Source organism: Thunnus albacares, chromosome 17, assembly GCF_914725855.1.
Source record: "Thunnus albacares chromosome 17, fThuAlb1.1, whole genome shotgun sequence".
Classification (NCBI taxonomy): Eukaryota; Metazoa; Chordata; class Actinopteri; order Scombriformes; family Scombridae; genus Thunnus; species Thunnus albacares.
In genome coordinates, this window is record NC_058122.1 from 7,027,821 (window position 1) to 7,051,620 (window position 23,800).

The window sequence follows — 23,800 nt, forward strand, 5'->3', positions numbered from 1 at the left end:
TCCAAACATTTTTATTTTCATTAGTTTTATGTGTGATATAAGATGATTTTCACAACAAGTTTTTACTTTTTATTTAAAGATGCTTAAAAGGGAAAATTTCCTTGTGACATACACAGTGTGAATGAATACAAATAAACAAACAGGCTGTTAGAAATGAGGCTCCCAACCTTTTTCAGATGAACTCAAGCACCCTTTGGTCAAAACCACCCAGCATGTTCCAATTTTAAGGTGGGTGTTTTGTAACTATTCATCATATAAATGTGAATGTTGTTACAGTAAAATTTTCATACAGTTGAACTGTCAGTGTTTGGGTTGGTTTGGTCAGGTTTGCATGGACATTTTAACAATTCATCCATTACTTTTAGCTTCTCACCACTGATGTCATCACTATATATATATATATATATATATATATATATATATATATATATATATATATATATATATATATATATAGCTATCTATTTCAACCATCCATTACTTTCAACTTTCTCACTGTATACTTTTACTTTTAGCTATTTCAGCTATTTATTCATTACTTTTAGCTAACTTCTTTGCTCCCTTGCTAACTAGTTTTCATTCACTTTCAATTGCAGTTACAGTAATGTTTTTTTTTTTTTTTTTAATTAGTATAGCTATACTATAAATTAATATAGCTATTCGAGAATCTTTCTATGTATCCCTGTCAACTGTGGAAATGCCCCCAGAGGTCCACACACCCCTGGTTGGGAATCATTGTGTTAAAATAGTAAGATCACTAGAGCTGTCATGAGCATCTAGGCTTTAGGCTTCCCTGATATACTTTAAACCTGTTTTCTGCATTTTTTGCAGGAGATACTAAACAGAGCATGTGATTCCTGATAAGATAAACTAAATGCAAACAAGTCATGTTTCTCCTTGGGCCTCTGGCTCCTCACTATCACTTCTTCTGTCTTATGTCATAGTTAATCACAGGTCTTATAACATGACTAGAGATACTAGCCTCACACTCGCAGTTTGGTAAATATGGGGATTATATTCTTAAATAAACTGTACTTGATTAATGCCGTTGCTCAGTTAAAGCCTCAGAGATTACTGGGGCCTGTCTACAGGGGAAACAAAGAGATATCGGCACACAGAGAACAAGAAACAGAGCACTGGTCTGAATGGCGTCAAAACATGAAGTCTGTACTCTTAGTGGCTTTTTTTTCTCTAAGTGATGTAACACCTCACTTTGTGTTTGAATTCCCATCATTTCTGTTATGATGTTAACAGGTTTTGTTTCCTCCTCAAAAACTGACCATAAATACCTCCAACTCAACCCAACAAATTGCATTAGCAGCTGATGCCTGCGAGACGTTATTACAACATACTGTGGGAATTTGTGTGTGCAAGAATTTCTGCAACATGACATTAGAGATTCAACCCCAGTGGCAGTGTTATAACCTCCTGAACAAGCGCATTGAAGCAGAGCAGACTGATAACTGGCTATTCAGGGGTAACAGGCTGGACGGCAGTGACCTGGAGTCCCTGCGAATTTACTCCTAAAAATAATTTCAAGTAAAATTATTACACACAATAACATCAATAATGGCTTGAAGCTTGCTTGTATTTTGAGCTGATTATACAGAAACATGAGCATGTATGAGCAACGTGAGTTGAGGTTTGACCCAGATTGCTGTTTCAGCTTCAGTCATACATTGATTTCCAGCCACAATTCTCATAGTCAGAAGACAGACAGCATGCCCTGTGGTTTTTGTCTGAGGGTGGCATGACTGACACATAATCTTGCTTGCTGCCTCTGAAGTTTGTGTTATATTGTTTTTTGTTTCGTTCTCTTTACGTGCACAGGAACCCGTTTTTGTCTGGTTGCTGTGTGTGTGATTGAAAAACAGGCCAAGATAAACAAGCATAGTTTGCTAAGGAATGTGTGTCTACATGCTACAGATCTACCTGAAATGCAAAAATGCAGGATTTATTTTCTAATACATTATGCATCATCATCATTCCATATTATGGCCTCGTTTAGTGTCTTTCCCAGACTGCCAAGTGGGAGGAATGTTTTCTGAAGTGTTTTTTTAAGTGTTTAGTTTAGTTTCTGAAGAGTATTTAGTGTTTCCAATGATGTTTTACAGTTTTGTTGAACAGTGGGAGTCTGGGAACTGCTGTGGCAGGAATGTTTGGACTGACAGTGGGGTGTGTGTTTGAATATATTTCAGATGTAACCAGACCTGACTTGGTTTTCACCATTTTCAGAAGTGGGCAAAGTGGCAAATATTTTTTTTTTAAATTTTTTATTTGTGCATTAAAAGTGGAAAAACATCACAAATCCCCTTCTCTACTAAAATATGCGTTTATATTTTTTAAACAAACCTCAAACCTCAGCAAAGGTTGCTTTTATGCCAACAATAATTTCAAGAATAAGTGTATGTTTCTTTCAAATGTAGCGTAGAAAATTGAAATTATTCTTTAATTGCAGGATACACTACATGCTGCACATGTTATTAATAAAGGAGAAGCTAAAACAACATTGAGATTTCTTGAAAGATTCTTCCTTGCCATCAACTTCTTGGATTCTACTGGTGCCAATATAAAGTCAGTATAATGTTACGTCAGTATCATGATAAACAAAATGATTAATTTGGTCAGTTAGCTAGTTAAAGATTGATAATTCGGTTAGTTTCCTGTGCAGTGGAAAACAAACACAGCATCAGACAAAAGTCCTTTGTCCATCTTTAAAAGATTCAATTATGGTCTTTTTAAAGCTGCAATAATACATTTTTGGTCACTTTGGGGCAGCAAAATAAGCTTAAAACACAACACAAAGTTCTTGTCATGAACATGTTAGCTAACAGTTGCTCATTTACACATCCACTTGTGTTCCTGGCCACCCAAAGAATGTAAGTCCAATATCCACTCTCCTTTAGCTCTGTTTTAGGTCTCCACCAACTCCTGATGGAAATATCTGGCTCTTTAGCTGCTAAATGCTCCACTGTGTTCACCAACTAGTCGCCAAATTTTTGTCTTCCGTTTGGCGCTGAGTAGGTATGTACAGTGGGTTTTTAGAGCTGCTTCAGATGGAAACTAAGTTGATAAGAGCAGTGAGAGTGAACCAAAACGGTAAATCTGTGGGCTGGAAAATCAAAACATGAGTTAAAAGACATTAAAACACTCTGTAAAGCTGAGGGGAATTGCAAAGTTGGGTTATGATTCTCAGTGGCTTCATCGCTACGAGCGACCTGTTTCTCATGACAGTCACGAAAACCATTGTTAATATAGAAATAAAAGTTAAATTTAGTTTAGTTATTCTTTCAGACATTCCTTGTGTGTCCATGGTGATTGCCAGACAAACAAAACAACAAAAGACATTACCGTTTAAAAGACAGACATCAAACAGCACAGTGCTCCATAAAATCATGCAGTATAAGACCTCACCACAACATCACCAACAATCAAAATCAAGTCAGTGCAGCTTTAATGGTCTTTAAATAACCCAGCACATTTATCCAGCCGGAATTTTCTTTTTAATGTGCTATTGATCTGACTATTGTAGATGGCCTCGGTTAAGAGGATTTAGTGTCCTGCGGTGATGCTATCATGCCTGGAGGTGAAAACCCCCTACATTTACTATGGTAATGCACTCTTACTGCAGGGGGCGAATCAGTCCCTGTGAGCTAAACAGAAACCCTGCGACCACAAACTAATGTTTGAAGCTCCCATAGAGAGAAACACTGTTTCACTGAGCACATTTGAAACCCTCACGAGTGTACGTGATACACAAAGTAATAAAAAATCTTTTGTACTATAATATCAGTAGAGATTTGTTTTGTTGGTCTAGTGTGTTCTTAGTCCTTACTGTACCGCTCTGAATGCTGTCTTGGAAATGTTGTTAGACTGAACCGTTCATTCGGGTGGAAGCATCAGACCGCCAAGTGCAGACAGTGGGACCACAGAGTTGTTTGCCAGTCATTGTGCTGCTATTGAGCACAGTCTCTCTGCTCATCCAGTATTGTTTTAACTCTCTTTAAAGCTTAATGATCCCAAACCTCAAACTTTCAGCACAACGGAATCCACTGTGTGCAACCCAATGGCGATTTTATTATTGTTTTTTGTTTTTCTTGCTCTTTCAAATGGTTCCCTTCCTTCACACAGTGCCCCGGCTAAACAAGGCCCCAGGCTGTTTGCTTTACGGTGGTGCCTTCCTTTCTGAGTTTCTTAATGTTGTGGGTGGGAAACAGGGAAGGGGAGACGGCGGGAAAAAGAACCAGAGGAAGAGAAGAAAATAGGGTATAAAGAAGTGGGAGCAAGAGGAAGAGATGATGCCAAAGAAAGCTCTCAAGACATATTGCTTGTGTCACCACTTGGCCTCTCTTGGTCTCTTTTATTTATCTGCTGCAGTTTGGAAAGCTTAAGGGAAGTGAGCCCAAATCCTTAAAAGTTTGCCTCGACCCTGCATCAGTGTCACTGGTTCATCGCTTTTGATTACTTCCATGAGTCCAGATGGAGGACAGTGACGAGAGCATGTTAACTGTCTGTGTCACAGTGAGGAGGAGAGAGTGGAGGATTGGGCCAGGAGGCCCAGGGCTCCGATAAGCTCTCCTTTATGAGAAATGTGGATTTCTGCCGGGGGCTGCGGAGTGCCTGAGGGGGCCTGTGAACTCAACCACTCCTCTGCGGACACTCAAGAGGGGTTGTGTGAAATGGGTACCTCCCTCTCCCGTGGTTGTGCGTGGGAGGCAGGTCACGGACCCACCCTCCCCATTAAGAGCACGAGCTGAAGGGGGAAAATAACAGGGTGAACTAGCCCGAGGGTAACACTGTAGTGCCACCCTCTAATCACAGTTGCCTCACTCACATATGGACAAAAAAAGTATATACTGTACATGCTTGTACAATGAAATACACACACACACACACACACACAGTATGTACAGTACACATTGAAAACACATGCTGGCACATCAGAGTCGTGCATAGAGTTTGTGTGCCACTGACGCAATTTAAAGGAAATGTCTGACATTTTGGGCAATTTGCTTATCTTGTCAAGAGTTAGATTAGAAGATTGATACCACGCTCATGTCTCAGAGTGGTATTGATCTTCTCAACTAACTCTCAGCAAGAGAGCTATTAACTTATTTCCTAAAATGTAAAACGTTTCCTTTAATGTGGTGTAAAAGTGCACACATACAGTTCTGTTGAGTCCATGTACACACGCACACATACATTCCTGCAAACCTCACTGGTTGAATTTGTACCATTTTTAACAACACATCCTTCAAAACTGAGGGACAGAGAGAGACAGAGTGCGGACCTTTAAATACACCACTGGGATTGAAACATCACTTATGTCATTGAACTGTGGTCAGAGAAAATATTTTTGATTGACAGAGGTGATTTATAGCCACTCAGACTTCAAACAGATTTGGTTTATTTGAACTTGTAGCCTGTTTTACTTCCCTTTCACATGACTCTTCTCATAAAGTCAGTGGCTTAAAAAGATGGAAAAAAAGACCTTCTGGCTTTTCACAAAGCTCAAGTTGCACAAAAGAAAGAATTCAGTAGAAAAGAGGTAGATCCCATCTAGCTGGTGCAGCGTGTGAGGGATTTTGGTATCGTGTGATTGAGGCTTTGCTGCCAAGCACAGAAGGGGCAGAAGGCTAAGAGCACACATTTTCTTTGGTTATGTTTCTGTGTGTGTATGGCTGCATGCATTGTGTATGTGTTTGAAAGAGTGTGTATCTTATCACATTGTGAGGACAGATGAAATAGAGTTGGTTTTGTTTGAACAGTGTAGCTTGGATTGATTTGTAACTTTCTTCACGTACACACTACTTTGTAAAAACATTTTACTCCGTGACCACTTGAACAGGCCCAACAGCTTCACACATTGTGTGCATCATCGTCTCCTTTGAGATGATTTATTTCTGCTCAGGTCCTGTCTGACATCTTTATTGTCAACATTTGGTCCAACTGTTAACATGAACATTTTCTTTTTCTTCCTCAGGGCTCAAACTTCCAAAGATACATATCATCATGAGGTCAGTGGTAAAATGACTTCAGTGTTTGTGTGCTGGTGTGTGTCTACATGAATATGTGTGTCAGTGTGTAAGTCCAACTTGATCAGATCAGACCAGAGTGAGGTCCAGACTGTCTGCAGGAATCCTCCTCTGAACTGTAGGGAAGATTTATGGGTACCAGAGGTGCCTGGGGATGATCGCTTCATTCAATGTCTTCATTGTGCTGTGAACACGTGTGCTGTGGTATTGGGTAAAGGAGGTATATGGGGCGATACTCAATCCCCTTTCTAAAGGGATTAAAAGGGCAAACCAGACACATGCGCACATAAGCTTATAGAGCGCATAAAACAAACAATAAAATACCCTCACACATTAGAAGTATGCTCCTATTTGCTCTCAGGATTGTTCTGAATATTAAGCTTCAAAGATTTCAGCATGTACTGAGTTAAGAGATGTGGGTCAATTGTTTCTTAAATGAATGACTCAATCAATCAATCAATGATGAATGACAATGAATGTTTCTATAACTCTATTTTGATAAAAACCAAAGACCGAATAGTTTTAATGTAACACACAGGCTGTACTTATAAACAGTGGTAGTTTGAGCTAAATGCTAATGTCAGTATGCTAACTCACTCACCATCTTAGTTTAGCACAAAGCTGCTGACTGATGGGAATGTCTTTAGTTTTTTAGGTATTCAGTTATTTAAGTATTAGAAAAATTGAAATGTAAACCTCAGGGGGTCACCAAAGTTATTACAATTCATCCTCTGGGAACCATGAATGAACAAATTTCATGGCAATCCATAATTGTTAATATATTTCCATCTGGACTGAAAGAAGAGCAGACCAACATTGCCTTCCCTAGATCTATGCTGCACACATGACTAAAAAATAGGCTGAAATCTGCAAAAATTGTCTAAAATCTGCATTGGGTGGCAGAGTTGGGTGTCCTCGAGTTATTATTAATGATTCTCTCACATTGCATAGTCACTTGTGTTGATGGAAAAATGTTAATATCAAAAATGTCACTTAATGCAGGTTTTAAGTGATATGTTACAACATAGATGCAATAAATTGAAACAATGCAACCAATCAAATTATGGAATCACTTTAAGTTGAATCCAATTTTGGTGATTTGGACTTTTTTTTGTTTTGTTGTTGTTGTTGTTGTTGTTGTTTGTTTTTTGGGTTTTTTTGATAAATTGAAGGGTAAGTATGCCTTTGTTGGTTTCGAAAATCCTCCGGCTTCTTAGGCTAAATAAACCATTTAAAACCCATTGGATTATCTGAAAAATGCATTGTCACAAAGCTGAAAACAGAGCTGTTTGTATAAGTGTGTGAAAAATTCATATTTTGGAGATAAATGCTAAGCTGGCATTAGCTTAAGCATTAATGACATGGCTGGCAAACAGGATTGCCAAAATAAACTACAATAAAGTACACCTTTACCATAAGCTTTTCTTTTCATCTACCACCCAGTAAAATGTCTGTACTTATGTGTTGTGACAGTAAGGTTGGATTAAGGAAGAATCATTTCTTTGCACTACAGTCCTCACCCCTTCTCTTACAAACCGTCTTGACACTCTAGTGTGAAACTGTCAAGTAAAGCCAGAAATAATAAAGATTTTATCTTTAAAAAAGTAGAAATCTGTTTGACTGCCAGATGTTTTCACATCTTGGATGGCAAAGACACCAAAGATAAGGCGCTTCCCTTTCATTCCTGTTTTTCTTGGCTCATCAGTTAGTTGGACAGACAATAATAAGTTTGGACACTGGAGCCTTTGGGACATGCACTCTTCATAATTGGCATATCTTTGGTCATTTTCATAGCCAAGTTCACCATTTTTCCCACACACACACAAATGAAAGGCATTCCAGCTCTAAAGCCTACATTCAATGAGCTGTCATGGCTGGTCATAAATCGTTCTCTCGTCAGCTGGAGACAGTTAGAAATATTTCTGAGGTAGACAATGTTAAGCAATTATGCCAACATGCAGGGCTTGTCAAAACTTGTCTGCCCTTTGTTACAGTTACTTAGTAAGAATACAGTGTGAATAATGGGTAAATATTTATCTGGGTTGCTAATTTAACATCAAGGAAAGACTTTTTTAAAGTTTTTCTGTTTACCTTTATAGGTCGTAAGAATCTCATGACTCCAGCAGTTAGAGCTGTCAACTGTTCGTGCCAACGCATGTGTGTTTATATGTGCCTACATGACTGAATGCACGATTACATGCAGGTTTGTGTGGGGGGCTGAGTGAGCATGTGACCTGGATTTCCCATCATGACACACTCATCCCCAGGAAAGAGAAAGGGAAGCTGCTGTTGGTTTATCAGCATATATATCCATCATTGATCATCAGTACTGTGACACACTGTAACCACCCCAAACACACATTGAGTGATTTCTTGGCAAACAAATTGCTCCAGCCAGCTGTGGTAAAAGTTCACCTGCTGTTTACAGAGTACAGTTTTCCTCTGTGGGTCATTAAATTGTCCCTGAATTCACATGCTAAAACAGATTTTTAAAAACAATGGCATTTAAAGTCAGATGGTAACATTGGAAAACTTTGTTACTAAGTGTTATTTCAGCATAATTGACCATTCAATAAACCTGTATTACTCTTTAAATACTCTATTTAAATTTGGATGTATAATGTACTACACATTATACATTCGTAGGGTTACAGGAATTGCAAAAAAGAAAGTCATGTTTACAACTAACACATCCACTGTGTAGTATTTTCACACTGTGTGGAAGTCAATCCAGGATGCATCAGGGTGTAGGTTAATGTTAGTGGCTTTATCCTGCTCTATTGGATTCAAGTAAATTAACCCTCCAACAACCCCATCCAAACACACTACGTTACAGAGTCCAAACACACTCATCCTAAAAGCCAATTGTCTTCTAATGTTAAAAGTTAAATATACTGTTTTAAAAATGATATACCATTTTAAAATACAAACAATAAAGCAGAAATATATCGTAATAAATCTTGCTTGTCCGCGTATGCAACTAAACAAGGTTAACAATCTATTAGCCTTAACATTTTTCCTTATCATACTTAAAACTTAAGATTAATATACTAGCCTCAGTCTTTTAGCACAATATCATCTTTGTAGCCATCAAGTTTATATGTAAGACCCCTTCACTGGGTTCTCACTGGAAACATTAAAAGTCAGACACAGTGTTTTCAACCAACTCATTAAAGCTAAGGTTAGCTTAATTAGCAAATGATAGCTAGCTGCAGCTGATAAACTCTGCTAATGACAGCTGTCATTTCAGCTGATTGCTAGAAATGGGAAGTCTGTTTTTGTCTACTTCTGTCTGGGACCAATTGTTTGTAATTACTTTGATTTTCAAGGGGTAAATCTGCTACCATCATCAACAGCTTAGTGAACATCAATTGCTAATTGCTAATTGAGAACACTGTACAGTTACTAACATTAGTCTTTCAACAAGATGTCACAAGGCTCAATGACAGATATGGAGCAATATGGGTCAGGCTGCATGAGTTGCATCTGACATTGTCCATGTAATATGCACCTTCTGCCATGACAGATAATTTGGTGCATTATATCTGGGTTACAAAAGGTGCATCACAAAATGAAAAACCGGAAGCACCAGCTATCTGTCATCCTGCACCACCTACGCATTTCCAGAACAAACAGCCTCATTCCTAAGAAAATAACATTAGCTTTGAAAAAACAGTAGAGTGGCATGTAAGACAGATTTCAACACATATGACACTATTTATCTATCCATATTCCACCTGTGTTTGTCTGGCTGCACTGCTGCTGTTCGAGGATGATGATGGGTGGCAACAGAGTTTGGGACAGTGGGCCTCCACAACATGTGGAAGAGACCAGGTGGGGTTTGCTGATGGCATGCCAGTGCAGGAATGTATCTGTCAGCATTGCACTTGTCCAGTGGGAATCACCCCTGAAATGTGGTAGTGTCACAGCTGAAGGTGTCAGGATCAGTTGGCCAAGTGGAACTGGTGTGTGCGTATATGTGTGTAAAACTTGAGCAAATGCATGTGTGAAACTATTTCTGCAAGATTTTCCTGAAGCATAAACCTGCAGCATGTATAGTGTATCAGTCTGAGTGTGTATGCAGACAGTGATTATGAGAATGTGAGGGTTGGTTTTAGAGATAAAGACATAATTATGATTAAAATGGGTCACTTTCCAAGTAGCCTTATTATTATTATTAGATTATTCTAACAGAAAAATACTTAAAATAAATTAAATTGAATACTATATCTGATGTTTCTTACTTCCCAGTGTGCTTATGTGTCTCCCAGTCAGAGCAGTGTTGATAGATTATGAAGGGGCCTGTGTTGGGAGGCAACCAGGCTTTCAGTACAGCAGCCTGACCTCTAAATACACACCAGAGCACCCAAGGGTCGTGACCCCCAGTGTGTCCGGGGACCAGTTGCTGTGTGGGGCCTCTTTGCTCACGAGAGAGCAGGGGGGGTCAAAGCATGTGACCGAACCACTTGCTTCAGATGTCATGGAATAATTTACTGTGGTGCTTTTATGTCGCACCAACAGGTCTGACAAATATTACACCTCCTTCTTAAGAGAGAGAGAGAGAGAGAGAGTGTAAATACCTAAAATAATACATAAAATTAATAATTAAAATGAAGCATATAATATGAGCATTTCGAGTTCTACTCTGAAAACATTTGTAGGTGTCTGCTTTATTTTTTCTATCTTTCTCACAGCTGTTTGGAAATTGAGCACTGAGTTTGTGGAGAACTTTGGCCGTCCAGAGTTGCAGTCTAAGCATCTTGCAGTTATGTCTTTTAGGGATTGCCAAAACCAGGTGGTCTGTTCACACTGACCTCTGAGATTTCTTACATCCAGACTTTGGAAAGCCTCATGAAAGAAAGAGTGTGGCTGCAGCCCTGCAGGGTATGTTTATACACTGGATAGGGGAGTATCATTGCCCAGATTCACTTCCATCTGCCCACTCATATCACAGAATCGTGCTACTGAGATCTTGTCATTTGTTTCTTCCTTCAGGTCTAAACAAACTGTCTTCATACCAGATGCATATTTCTGTGAAATGCTTCTGTGTCCCTTTTGGACAAGCTGTAACATGCTGTCAAAGCGAAGCCAGTCAAAGTGATGATAGTGAAAGATAAGCATCCCATCTGAGGCTGCAGGAGGGAGAAAACAGGATGTGAGAATGTTTTGTCATTGCGACCACATCGCTGCTAAAATCGTGTCATCTCATCTCTCTACATCAACCACTCCGGCCTGTAAAGCCAAGAAGACAAGACAAGCCTAGCAAACACACACTCGTAACTTCTCATTACAGCCTGCAGTTTAATAGCTCGCTCTCTGCTGTACACTGTCGCTGCAGCCAGCAGCTCTGACCCCTGACAATCAGTCAACATGGTACACGCTGAGCTTTAAAACACAACATCTACATTCCTTCCATCCTCAGGCCTCGTCTGACAGCAGCTCAGGGGCGAACACGACACTGCAGACAAACCGCTGCTGTCACTCTCAATAGAAAATAATGCTGGAAAATTCAGCCATGTGTTCCACAGGCATTTGGCGTGGTATAGTAGTTTTCGTGTCAAGGCGTGCAGAAAAATACTCACTGAGGTCAGCAGAGCACTGATGCATTCTGACACTCTGACCAAAGTGCACTGTGTTAGTGTGTCGTACATGGAGTTCAGTTCACTTGACAGCAAGATGATGTCCGAGAGAAATTCTACACCAAAAATCCCATATTAGACATTTAAAGTACTCAAGTGTACATAAAAGACAGTTCTGGTGTCAGCTCAGTTTCAAAAGCTTGTCAATTGATGTGATTAAAAGTTTCTCTGAGAGCCAGAAAATCTTCATTGTTGGTGTAAGAGGTCCCTCTAGTGGAAGTGTGAAGGAATTCTTAAAAATTCTCTAAATCAGTAAAACTAACATTCACCAGAGGTAGGAGAGATTTAGTTGAGCTCTAAGCACACAATACTTGAGAATCATAAGTATAAATTATATTCCAATTTCATCTTTAACAAGTTAATTAGTATTTAGTGATCAACATCTTGCTGTCAAATTGTGCCCTTACACAAACATTAACATGATAACTTCATTATCAAAATAACATTGTATTTCTAGCCAAAGTATTTGGCATATCAACATATTCATGATTTGAACTGTTCAAGTTCAATTTTTATCAATGGCCATAATTATATAAACATAGGCTACAGTTTCCCTATAAAACTGTCTAATCACTTTAATGAAATAATCTGATTATTAATCATCAACTCAATGTATAATAGATACAGTATGTTTTTTAGTTTCAACCCAGAATTGCTCCTCACCTTAATGATCATGAGCTCAGGCCTCATGATTTAAATGTTCCTGCCAGTAAATTGTTTAGCTGCAGCTGTAAACCAGTCAAATCCTGGCGTGTCTCATCTCATTATAACACTAAATAAACACTAAATACAATTATTTTTACAGTTTGATAGCGCCTTAGTTCTTTTACCATCTGTTATTTCTCACAAAAGCACGTTATTTTTTTAAATGATTTTAGCAGAGGTGGACCACCTGGTCTATAAAACACCGCCCTAAACCCTAAACTTGTAAAATGAATGAATATTCAGCCAAATACCAGACTAATCTAATTAAAATTGTTGAGAAATGTTGTTAGCAGTGTGTATTCAGGTCAACTCTCCAGAAACAAACGCTCAACAAACTACTCAGTGCTGTTTCATTCAATGTACAAGTTACACTTTACTTTAAGCCTCAATATTTAGCATTTATAAGCATTATGGAAACATTTAATAGATGGTTTATAACACACTGTAATGTAGTTATAAGTGTTCAATGTACAGTATTTGTCAGCAATTATAACTTCTCCTATGAAGATGTGTTTTATATCATTGCAACTGTATTTTACTATATTGTCATTCTTTATCTGTTTATACAGCAGCATCACTTATGAGTGTCTGTAGGAGGAGGTATAGTTTTTGATAAATACATTAATAAACACTTATCTGCTTAATAACTACATTAAAGTGTGTTATATACCATTTATTAACAGTTTATAAATGCCAGGGGGACTTATAGATCACAGTTGATTTAACTTCACAGATGAAATCATAGTTTGTCAGACTTTTACCAAACAAAACAATTATGCTAAACTGCTGTTGTATCCATTCATTTTAAACTGTTAAAACTCTTAAATGTCACCTAAACTTTGGCAAATCAAAAAAGAAAACAAACAAAACAAGTTTGAAATACAGCTGTATGAGTCTGAACAATGTCCACATTTAAAGCAAGTTTGTAAAGACTGACATGATGCACGGTCTGACACTGTTAAGAGTTAAATCCAAACACACTCAGTTGCCGTGTATATTAGGTACAACTAGCTAAACTGCCGTGCAATAAATATTACCTCCATGAAAGTTATAATGTTCAGTTTGTACTGAGACTGTTTTAGAGAGGTGCTGAATGTTTTCAAGACTGCTTTTGAATTGTGTTGTGTTAGTTATTCCTGATATTCTTGGTTTTACAGTAGATGCGACGCTTTCATGGAGACGTTTCACTTTTACACCACAAGATGTCGCCATAGCGGCTCAAAGTCTGCACGTGCAGCTGTCCTCTGATTGATGGGCCTTAAAATACAGATGTGCCATTCATCATAAACGGGTCCACACAATGCAACACAACAATGACTGAGCAAAGTAGTTACAGACAAGAAGAGTACAGTGAGAAGATGAGAACAGGTTGCATCACTTTGTATGTTATGGGGTCGTTTGTCAGCCCATAAATATTGTGTTAATGACCAGTTCAGCTCATGAAATTTACACATGTATCCTCCTTTAAACTCTCTCTCTCTCTCTCTCTCTCTCTCTCTCTCTCTCTCTCTCTCTCTCTCTCTCTCTCTCTCTCTCTCTCTCTCGTTCTGTATGCGTGTGTGTGTGTGCGTGTGTGCGCGCTCTGACTTATCCTACTTTCGGGGACACATTCCAGTTCATTGGGGACGGCTTGTCCAATTGGGGACAAAAACCATGTCCCCTATTGGCAAAAAGCTGATTTTTGGGTCATTAGTTAAGGTTAGGGTTAGATTAAGGTTAGGGTAAGGTTCAAGGTTAGGCAAGTAGTGGTTAGGGTTAGGGTCTCCAGGAAATGAATGCAAGTCTATGTAATGTCCCCAAAAGTGACCTAAGTAAACATGTGGGTGTGCGTGCATGTGTGCGTGTGCGTGTGTTTTGTGTCTGGCTTTGTTTCATGCAGTTATGATTCATGATACCTTAAATTACACGTTATATTATTGTCCACTGCACTGCCAGGATTTTAAGGGAATCAAGATGAGAGGGAGGGGCGTGGGGGGGCATTATGTGAAAACAACCTCAGCTCTTTGAAGCGGGTTCAACCTCTCCCAATGAAAAACACGCTCAGCTTTTTATCACCCTCTGAATCATGCGAACAGCTTCAGGTTTTCACTGAGATAAGAAAACATTTCAACTGAAGTAGCTTCATCTTGCCCTGTTTCATGACGTGGACGGATGTAGGTTCATTTATCCAGAATGATCCAGTGAGATCTCCCAGCCCTGTTTGATTCCTGCCAAATGATGTTATTACACCAAGCGCACTCTCCCACTTCTTCATCTGCGATACAAAACAAATAAGATCTCTACAATGGTCGTTTTTGTTAGATATACAGATTTGTTATTGCTAAAGTGTGTGTGTACTGTGTCTTCTGGGTAAAAGAAAAAAGCTCTATTGATTTCAACGTTTCTATAGTTCTTTATAAAAAGAAAAGACGAAAAACACCTTACAGTGGGCCCCAAATTTAATGTTGCATATCTTTTATGGCGAGGGTTCTTACAAAATTACCAGAAATAAAAATTGGAGGGCGTATCTGTAAATTTCACATCAATGCCAGCTGCACGTGTGCTGGACAGTTTGGTGCATTACCTCCTTAGTTTATCAGCTCTAAAAATGTCCCTGCAGCTGTTTGTCCCCAGAAAAGACTCCAACACGTTTTGCTTCCAAAGTTTTAGTGTCAGCTTATCTTGGAGCTGTATCGCCTATAGTGGCATACCTTCAGCTTTTGCAGTGATTTGACGCTCCTGCTTTCTCCTTATTGGAACCACACAACGCGCGCGGGCCTGTTTCCAATCTGAAGACATGCGTGATGAATTTTGGGAAATCATCTGCAGCTTTGCTGGTACCGTATAGCCCACCCAGTCCGGACCCAGTCCCCCTTCTGCCCCGAGGTATCAATACGATTAGAGGCAGGAAATGTGGGAATCCCCAACAAAGGGCTCCATCATTAAACACAAACAACCAGAGGCCTCCCAACAATACCAAAAGCGCCCTCCTCTCCTGACTTCTCTTTTATGTCTGAGCAAGTGAAAATCTATTACTTTCATCCCAATATTACCATTCTGCTTTCAGTTGCCCATTATTAAAGAAGATAATCTGGCGGGCTTTGATAGGTTTGCACTCAAATGGAGAACAGAGAGTGTAGAGTTTCTGCCGCAGAAATCTCAGGTTATGCAGACTGCAGATCAAATATTTCTGCTCAATTTCACAGATGGAGATATTTATCAATATTTCTCTAAGTCTGTCGCAGGAAAGCGAAAGTCTGAGTGTAAGTTTAGAAAAAAAAGGCACCCAGTCTACTTCTTATCTGTTTATTCAAAGAAGCCTTCGGGCAGCAAATTATTATTTTCGGAGCAACACAAAATCAGTCATTCCAGTTTTATCCCTTGTTGTAGGCCTACGTCTGAAAACGTGTAATTGTGTGCCAAGTTTGTGCGTCAAGTGCGGCTGCAAAAGCCTTGGAGGGAGATTAAGATTTAAGTCCCTGCCTCACGTAGAGAAGTGTTGGTGGATTTTCCCCCTCAGTCTTTAAATTCATGATAGTGATCTGATGTCCCCAAAGAGTCTATCAGCTTATTCGGAAGTAAGAATATGTATTTATCTTGCTTTCATTATCACTTTGCAGTTTTAGATGACTTCTCTCTTTCTCTGTTGCTGTATACAGACTTTACCTCCTTGTTTTTGGGTTGATGTAAAACAAAAAAATCCTCTAAAAAATGACGGGCTTTCAGAAAAAAAGTCTGGTTTTTACATGTATATATTTTTTTTCTCACGTTGTAACAGGATCAAACCTCTTTTAGGGACGAAAAACATAAATATTTAAATCATTTTTGGGAAATAACAATAATACTTTATAGCTCAGGAGCGGCCTACAAAAAAAATATGAATCAGATTTGCTCAAATTAGTATCATACAACGTTATTTTATTCATATATATTATCTAATTTACCATTTTGGAGGCGACACTGAAATAGCCATCTGAGAAAAACTTTTTATTCCCCCTCTAAAAATAGTCTTCTTGTGATTTCCTGCTCGTTAGGATGTTTTCACTGAGTTGATCTCTAATGTCCGCGTCGCCTTGGCACTGATGGGCTGATGATGAGAGTGCGCTGCTGGCTGGTATAGGCCTACTTGGTACCCTTTGCGTCGTTTTCATTGGTCAGGATCCTTTTCCTCATGCCTCAGCGTGACATCACATCCACCCGACCCGCAGGAAAGCAGCAGAGATTACAGATGATGCTGGACATCTCAGAGGACGCACGCACTTTTTACGCTTTATGCACACGGCCAAACGCTCAAAGCGCTCTTTTGCGCTTACATGCACTAAAATAAAGGATATCAGCGCGGATGCTTTGCGGTTTGGAGAGGCTGAGAGTTTTATGAAGTAGGAGGAGGATTGTGCTCGGATTTGTACGCTCACTTTTTTTTTGTGAATGGAGATGAGTCGTGCGTAAAAATCTGCTTTCAAGAGAGGAGCTGTCACTCTCCCACCTGTTGGCAGGTGGTGTTGGCTTTAACCGCGGACATCTACTATGGCATTGGGCTTGGAAATAATGGAGGATATTGTTATCGACGTAGTAGGGGAAGGACTCAAAGATAACGGAGAGGAGCGACTCTTACCTCTGGATGAGTCTCAGAGCGAGCAGGACCGCAACACGGAGACTTTGTCAACCAGCAGCGACAGTAAAGACCGGGACACATACAGCCCTGCACCGGCGTGTCCCCCTACTGCTAAAACCAAAGGTCCCGCGTCGGTGAAGCCTCCATACTCATACATCGCTCTGATAACGATGGCCATATTGCAGAGTCCAAAGAAACGTCTCACTCTCAGCGAGATATGTGACTTTATCAGCCAACGCTTCGTTTATTACCGGGAGAAATTCCCCGCCTGGCAGAACTCTATCAGACACAATCTGTCGCTTAATGACTGCTTTGTAAAGATGCCCAGAGAGCCTGGAAACCCCGGGAAGGGCAACTACTGGACGCTGGATCCCAACTCCTCAGACATGTTTGAGAATGGGAGTTTTCTGCGCCGGAGGAAGCGATTCAAGCGGCAGCACTTTCGCTTCGACCCACTCAAGGAGCAGCACCTGGAGCCCAGCGGACTGCACGGCTTCCCCCACGGTGCCTACGGGCTCGGGACGGCGGCTCTGCAGCTGCCCAGTCTGGAGATTTACCCCTACATCCATCACCATGCGCACTCGGCGTGCGCCCCCGCCACCATCCCACCTGTCAGCAGCATCCTGCCGGCTCTCTCCAGCTTCTTCTCTCGCAGCGCCCTCACAGCCAAGGCTTTCCTTCAGTCGCAGCCCGGCATGGAAGCCTTCTCCCCGGCTCAATGTACTGCTTACTCCTCTCCTCTGACCTCCAGCGCAGCCTACGCGTCCCACGCGCTTTTCCACCCTGCTGCGTCTCCGCACTTCCTCAGTTTACATCAGGAGTATCAGAAATTACAGACTCAGCGTGGCACCGTCGACCTGGCCAAACACATCAACATTGCTAACAATGAATAATTAGTAGCCTACGTTACACCGGACTTGTGTTTTCTCAGGTAACAGAGACGATTTAAGCAGAAGCTCAAAAAATCTCCAGCGATGGAAATCGGATGGATTTGTTTTAAAAGAATGTTGTAGATATGTTAGAAACTATCCCCCCTTCCTTCATTTTCTGTATGGCAAAAAATCTTTTAGCAGGCGCCTTTTTTTTAATTTGATCATGAATTATCATCTTTTGTTTGAATATTTAATTGACGAGTTTCCTTTACTTTTTCCTGGAAAGAAATAAAAGTGAATATTTAAACCGTGCGTTCAGTTGTATTTTGTATAGATCCATATGATGTTATGAAGCTTTTTATTTATAATGATGGATGATCTAGGAAACACAAGATTTAGGTTTAAAGATACAGACACCGATTGTGTTTATATGCCATATGTTAACTTGTTTTTAATTTCACTATCTGGGTTTTAACTATTGATGCGCTGATTTAATATTAGGCCCTAAATCATAATAATAAAAACATAGTCTAAAAAAACCTAATAAAACATACGCAACCTTTATTCAAACGTGCTGCATTGCTTCACTAACAGTCAAGAGAAAGAGCCAAAGAATTAAAAACAATGGTGACGATTAAAATAAGAGAATAGCAGTCTTTTAGGCCTAATATAGCTGCAGCATTGTAAAAATGTGCTTCACTTCACATAAAATAATCGATAAAATAAAATAGAAAGAGATTAGGAACATATGTTTGTCGGTATTTTTTTTTTTTTTTTTAGCGTAGAGAGGAATTTGCATAATTATCAATGACAGATGCTGTGTCAGTTATTTAATATAGTGAAACAATAAAAGATAAATTGCCAAAAAGTATCTTGTAAAATAACATATTTCATGCGTAAAAAAAACTGACAGAATCTGGTGTTGGATAGATTCTGGTGCGTCAAGGTCAAAGTCAGCTTGGATGCTCCAGTATTAATATTTACATTAACGCATGAAACTATGATGAAACTGAAAGAATGAAAAAAAAAAAAACCTTCTGATAGTTCAACAGGGCATCTGCCAGCAGCTGATGAATTTTAGACTTAAGATTAAAGGGGTCGTGCAGCTCTAAAACGCAAACGCCTGTCAGGTGTGTGTAAGTGTGTGTTCGTGGTGTAACGATGAACATATAGATGCCTATAATTGCCTTATTTTGCAGGGCCACACACACACACACACACACACACACACACACACACACTTGTCCTTGTGCCTGTTCCCGAGAGAAAATCTGTACAACACATTTTCATGTCAATTATAAACCCGCTTTCTGCTCGTTTACCCCGCAAATGTTCCCACAAAGGAGGCTTTTTATGATATCACTTATTTTTTTTATTATAACAGAGGACGCTCACTCGAAAATATTTTAGTTCTATATTTTTTGGGTCGTATTTAAAAGACTTTTGAATAGATAACATTACCTCATTTAAATATTTAATTACCTGAAATAAGTTTGATCTTATGTTGTGAATTGATGCAACAATCATAAATTATATTTCCTCATTTTCAAGAAGTGATCCAACTGCTCGGTTTCTGTTTCATTATAATAAAAAAGATATATTTGCTGGTCAGAATTGGTCAATACTCACTGGAAGCAACATTTTCCAGAAAAATCAAAACTGTCCAACATCTAACAGGTTATTTCTTCTTCTTTTTTATCATGCAACGTCTACATTTTCTGGTGTTTAAAAAGCTGAATCAAATTCAACATAATACTCCATAATCTATAATCTAAACCTAAAACAAATAAACCAATCTTTTGTGTTTGAGCAGATATAATGTGATTAAAGCAGAGCACACACACAAGAGAAATCAGTAAATACATAATCTATCCAAAAAACTACTTTCCACTCATTTCTTCATGCTGCTAATTCAAATGATCTGATTTATTTTTCCTTTCTTTTTCATTTCAGCCCACAGTCCACACAGCACTGCTTTACGGTGGTAATGACAGTAGTAAAATAATTCTAGGTTTCAGAGCATGGAAGTATTTATTTAATTCTATTCTGAGTCTGGTTTAGATGGATTACCATACTGAAGCTCTTGGACTGGGCTGATGGATCACACCGCACGCTCAACGTTAGTCCTTTAGCAGACTTTGGCACCCAGTGAGAGCCTGAAACAAATAAAAAGATTGTTACCTGATGGTGAGCTGTTAAGTTGCCCACTTCTGAAAGAAGAGCTCATCGAGTCTCTTCCCTTTTTCTTTGCTCTATTCGGGAAATCTTTACAGACTCACCCAGTCTTGATGCTTAGGTTTAATTCAATCTGTTTTTGAGGTTGGTGGGATTTTTCTTTTCTTTTTTTCTTATTGGTCATAACCAAATGTCTAATATTTGTACTGTTAATCGTAAACAGTGCAGGAAAAACTGTGGTTAAACTTATCCAACATAAGATTCATATCACACACCGCAGCACTTCTGCTATTACAACTATCTGATTGGAAATACACAGAAATAGACAGTTTTCATTTAGACTCTGGGCTTTTCTTGTATCAATTTAGCTTGTCAAAACCAAATATGAAGTTATTGAGGATGTCACTCATGAAAAGTGAAGAAAAGAAAGAAAAGAAAGGCTTGTATGTGCCTGCATGTCATTTCTACAGCAGGCAATAAGCCATTATGCACCTTTAGATCATCTGAATGCATATTTATACCCAAGGATGTTTGACTGTGGTGCAGTTTAATATACTTGAACATCGTGGTCGGATATGACTTCAACATTAAAAAGCATCAGAAGGAGACATCTTTGTCACCACTAATGAGCTTGTTCTCAGTGGGAAGCCTGGAGAAGAGAAACTGAAGAAGAGAAACACTGTCGCAGCGATTGATTGCCAGCCAGGGAGGGAGTCCGGGTTGTTTTTTAGGGGGGAGAGAAGCTGGTGCACCTGATAAAATAAGCAAGGCACCCTAGGCTCGTGTGTGTGTGTGTGTATGTGTATGTGGGTGTATGTGTGTGACTGCACATCAGTTTTCCATACTGAAGGAGGTGAAACTTGCCAGTACACTGCTTTAAGTCTTTTTACTTTCCTTTTTCCTTTGTGCGTCATTGAGTGTGACATGGTTTATTAAATCTTCACTTGTAATACAAGTAAAAGCTTCTTTTTAATGATTAATGATTTTTTCCATCATAGCTTCTTTACAACTCTGTCACCTCAAAGTTCACTTTAAAATGCAATATAATCTGCAAAGTTAATCAGAATGTGACACAAGAGCATTATGTCTTAAATCGAATATAACTTTACTAAATGTCACATTAACATGATTCATCACATAAGTGGACGTGATGAATGTGCGTTTATGTGACAACCTGTCAGTGGTGAGCGCCGTGTTACACCACTGCAGCGTTTCTGCTCAGTTCCACGTGGATTATCAGTCCCGACTTATCATAACTCATATCTCCCCTCTGATGTGGAGCTCATTTCTCTGGGAAAAGTGAGTCGATTCAGTCAGAACTCCATTCATGCCTAACAGTGCCGCTGTACCATGCTTTCATTCTCCACTTACAAACGCCAAGCCAAACAGGCAAGATAAACTCATTGGTAGAGCACCCCGCCTCGTTGCCTTCCCTCCTTCTGCTTCCACAGCCAAGGACCCAAAATCCTCGTAGGGAGAGTGGTGCATTCTGGGATAACCCCTGCAAGTTCAGTCAGGACAGGAAAAACAATATGTTGTTCCAGAGGGTTTGAAATGCATCATTTGGAATAAATTCCCCTCAAATATTTTCCCTGCCTTATAGCCTGCTGTTTTTTTTTTTTTAATATGAGTTTTGAGGCCGAACTGAACAGCTGATTGCCAGAGACTGATTTGTGTTTGCTTTAGTATTTCAAGAGGGTAATTTGTGCTGCTATAGGATCGGTTTGGTGGACATAAAGGCGTAGGTGTTGTGGTTTTTCAGTTATCATTAGTAAATCTCGCACCTTTCTGCTGAGGTGGATCGCAGCTGAAGTTTTCTCTCCTCTCACTTTAATGGCTGACTTCCACAGGCCTCACTCGCTCCTTGGCGTTCTGCTTTTCCTGGCAGGGCCAATCCCCGCTGCCCTGCTTCGGGGAGTTATTCAATTATAAATCTTCCACCCTTCTTTGCTGCGCCCCTACCCCTCACCCCTTCCCCACCTCCTCCCTCTCTCACCGGTCTATGTGTTACCCTGCCAAGCCCAGTAAAACACGTTGCTCCATTGGTGCACCCCTCTCCAGTCTCGTGCCCAAGAATTTATTATGCTCAGGGTGGTGAAGCAGAGTGCGGTGTGTTTTTGGAAAAGGGACCCCCCCTCAAGCCTCAGTGCCAACAGATGACAGTGACATATAGCAGGAAAGCCACCCAGAAGGAGAATGATCTCACACCTCAGCCACGCGCTCAGAGGGAGTGGGAGAAACTGGAGGGAGAGGAGAGATCTGCAGCTGGGGGTAGAGGGGACAATAAAGTCAAGATGAAAAGAGGCAGGGATGGAGAACGGAAAAGGTAGAAATAAAAAGCAAATGAGTAAATGATCTGATGATGCTGCTGCAAGAGGAGCTTCAGTAGGGAAACAGAAATATGTCTTTAAATACTTTAGGTTACTTGGTAAACTTGAACATTGTGTTTTAATATTTTCCAAATTAGCCCAAAAATGTTAAACCTCTTAGATATTCTATTCTTACCCTCAGACCGTGGCTTGCTTCTACCAGCCAAGCTCTGGAGGAAATGCACTGCTCCATTAGGCATCTTAAGAAAATCCGCAATTGCATTCAAGATTTTATAGCAGATAGATCCTCCTCTTTATATAACATCTGTTTCTCAAAAAGCCTATGATGCAGCCAATCTGTATTGCACTGGGTGGCATTTGAAGTTGACCCCCTCCCCCCGCCATCCTTCTCTCTTACCGCATGGTGCCCTCCCGTTCCCCGGCTGGCGACCTCATGCCCTTGCCCTGCCCATGGAGCTTGGCATTACCCAGACTGGCATATGCACATGCCTGCACGGGCATTGGTGTGTGTGTGTGTGTGTGTGTGTGTGTGTGGTATTCGCAGCAGGTATAAAGCCTCCAACCAGCAGTTCCAGCAGACCTGCGGCCAAAGAGAAACGTTCACTTGCTCACCCTTTACAGGCCTGCGATCAAAGGCAGCGGGAGTGTGATGTCACCCACAGCAGCCCCTAAACCACTTATTGCACTAAATGAGAGCCATTAGCCACACAAACAAAGACTTAAAACTCTCTGTCATTTAATCAAAAGGGGAGCAGGAAGTACAATTAACATCTGGGCCAAGATGTGTCAGAGAGGGGTCAGGCTGTAACTGTGCAGGCTCTTATTACAGTTGTACAGTCTGAGGCCTGGCGGTGTAAGGCCTAATGAGAGTCAGTAACCCCAACCTGGCTGCGGCCCGCCCGCCCGCCCGCTCCGTCTGATCTCTGAGGAAGACAAAGTGGTCTGCCTTCCACACCAGGCATTGCCATGAAGAGCAGGGGGACGTTTGAAAACTGGCCAGGTAATAGCTGGAAACCTCCCTTGCTGCCTCCCCCTCTCTCTCTCTCTCTCCCCATTCTCTCTCCACCTCTCTCCCCCATTACATTTGGTTTTCTCCCCTCAATAACGTCTGCAGTGGCATATTACAACTTGGAAATGGATTTTAAAAGGGAGTAGAAAAAGGGGTGCCAGAATGGGAAAAACATGGATTGGCTCAATGGAGGCAGATTAAGTGGGCATGCCAAACCTCACGCTTTGTAAGAAACAAGAAAAAGACCCTTTTAACATTAATGCTCAGATTTAAGGACCAACCGCACAGTGGAGGGAAATCAAAAATCCCACACTCTGCGAGAAGAGAATGAAAATTCCAGGCGGTGGATTGTCACCTCATACGAATCGTTCTCTTGCCTTCAGTGTCATCAGAGTGAATAAGACTGGGTGCTGTGAGGCTGTTAGTGTCAGAGGATCATTG

At 40.2% G+C, this 23,800-nt stretch overlaps 1 protein-coding gene and 1 long non-coding RNA gene across 2 annotated transcripts in view; both read left to right on the top strand.

Annotated features, from left to right (window-relative positions):
• The first annotated feature begins 1,327 nt into the window (after positions 1-1,327).
• LOC122967153 overlaps positions 1,328-23,800 on the top strand; it is a 32,377-nt gene continuing 9,904 nt past the window's right edge. Inside the window, exons 1-2 of the long non-coding RNA XR_006398539.1 lie at positions 1,328-1,539; positions 5,984-6,017. This is a non-coding gene — a long non-coding RNA (uncharacterized LOC122967153). The remainder of the gene's footprint in view (positions 1,540-5,983; positions 6,018-23,800) is intronic.
• On the top strand, positions 16,586-18,118 carry foxd7 (forkhead box D7). Its single transcript, XM_044331636.1, has one exon. It carries the CDS (start codon positions 16,886-16,888, stop codon positions 17,864-17,866), a length of 981 nt encoding a protein of 326 aa, XP_044187571.1. The 5' UTR covers positions 16,586-16,885; the 3' UTR covers positions 17,867-18,118.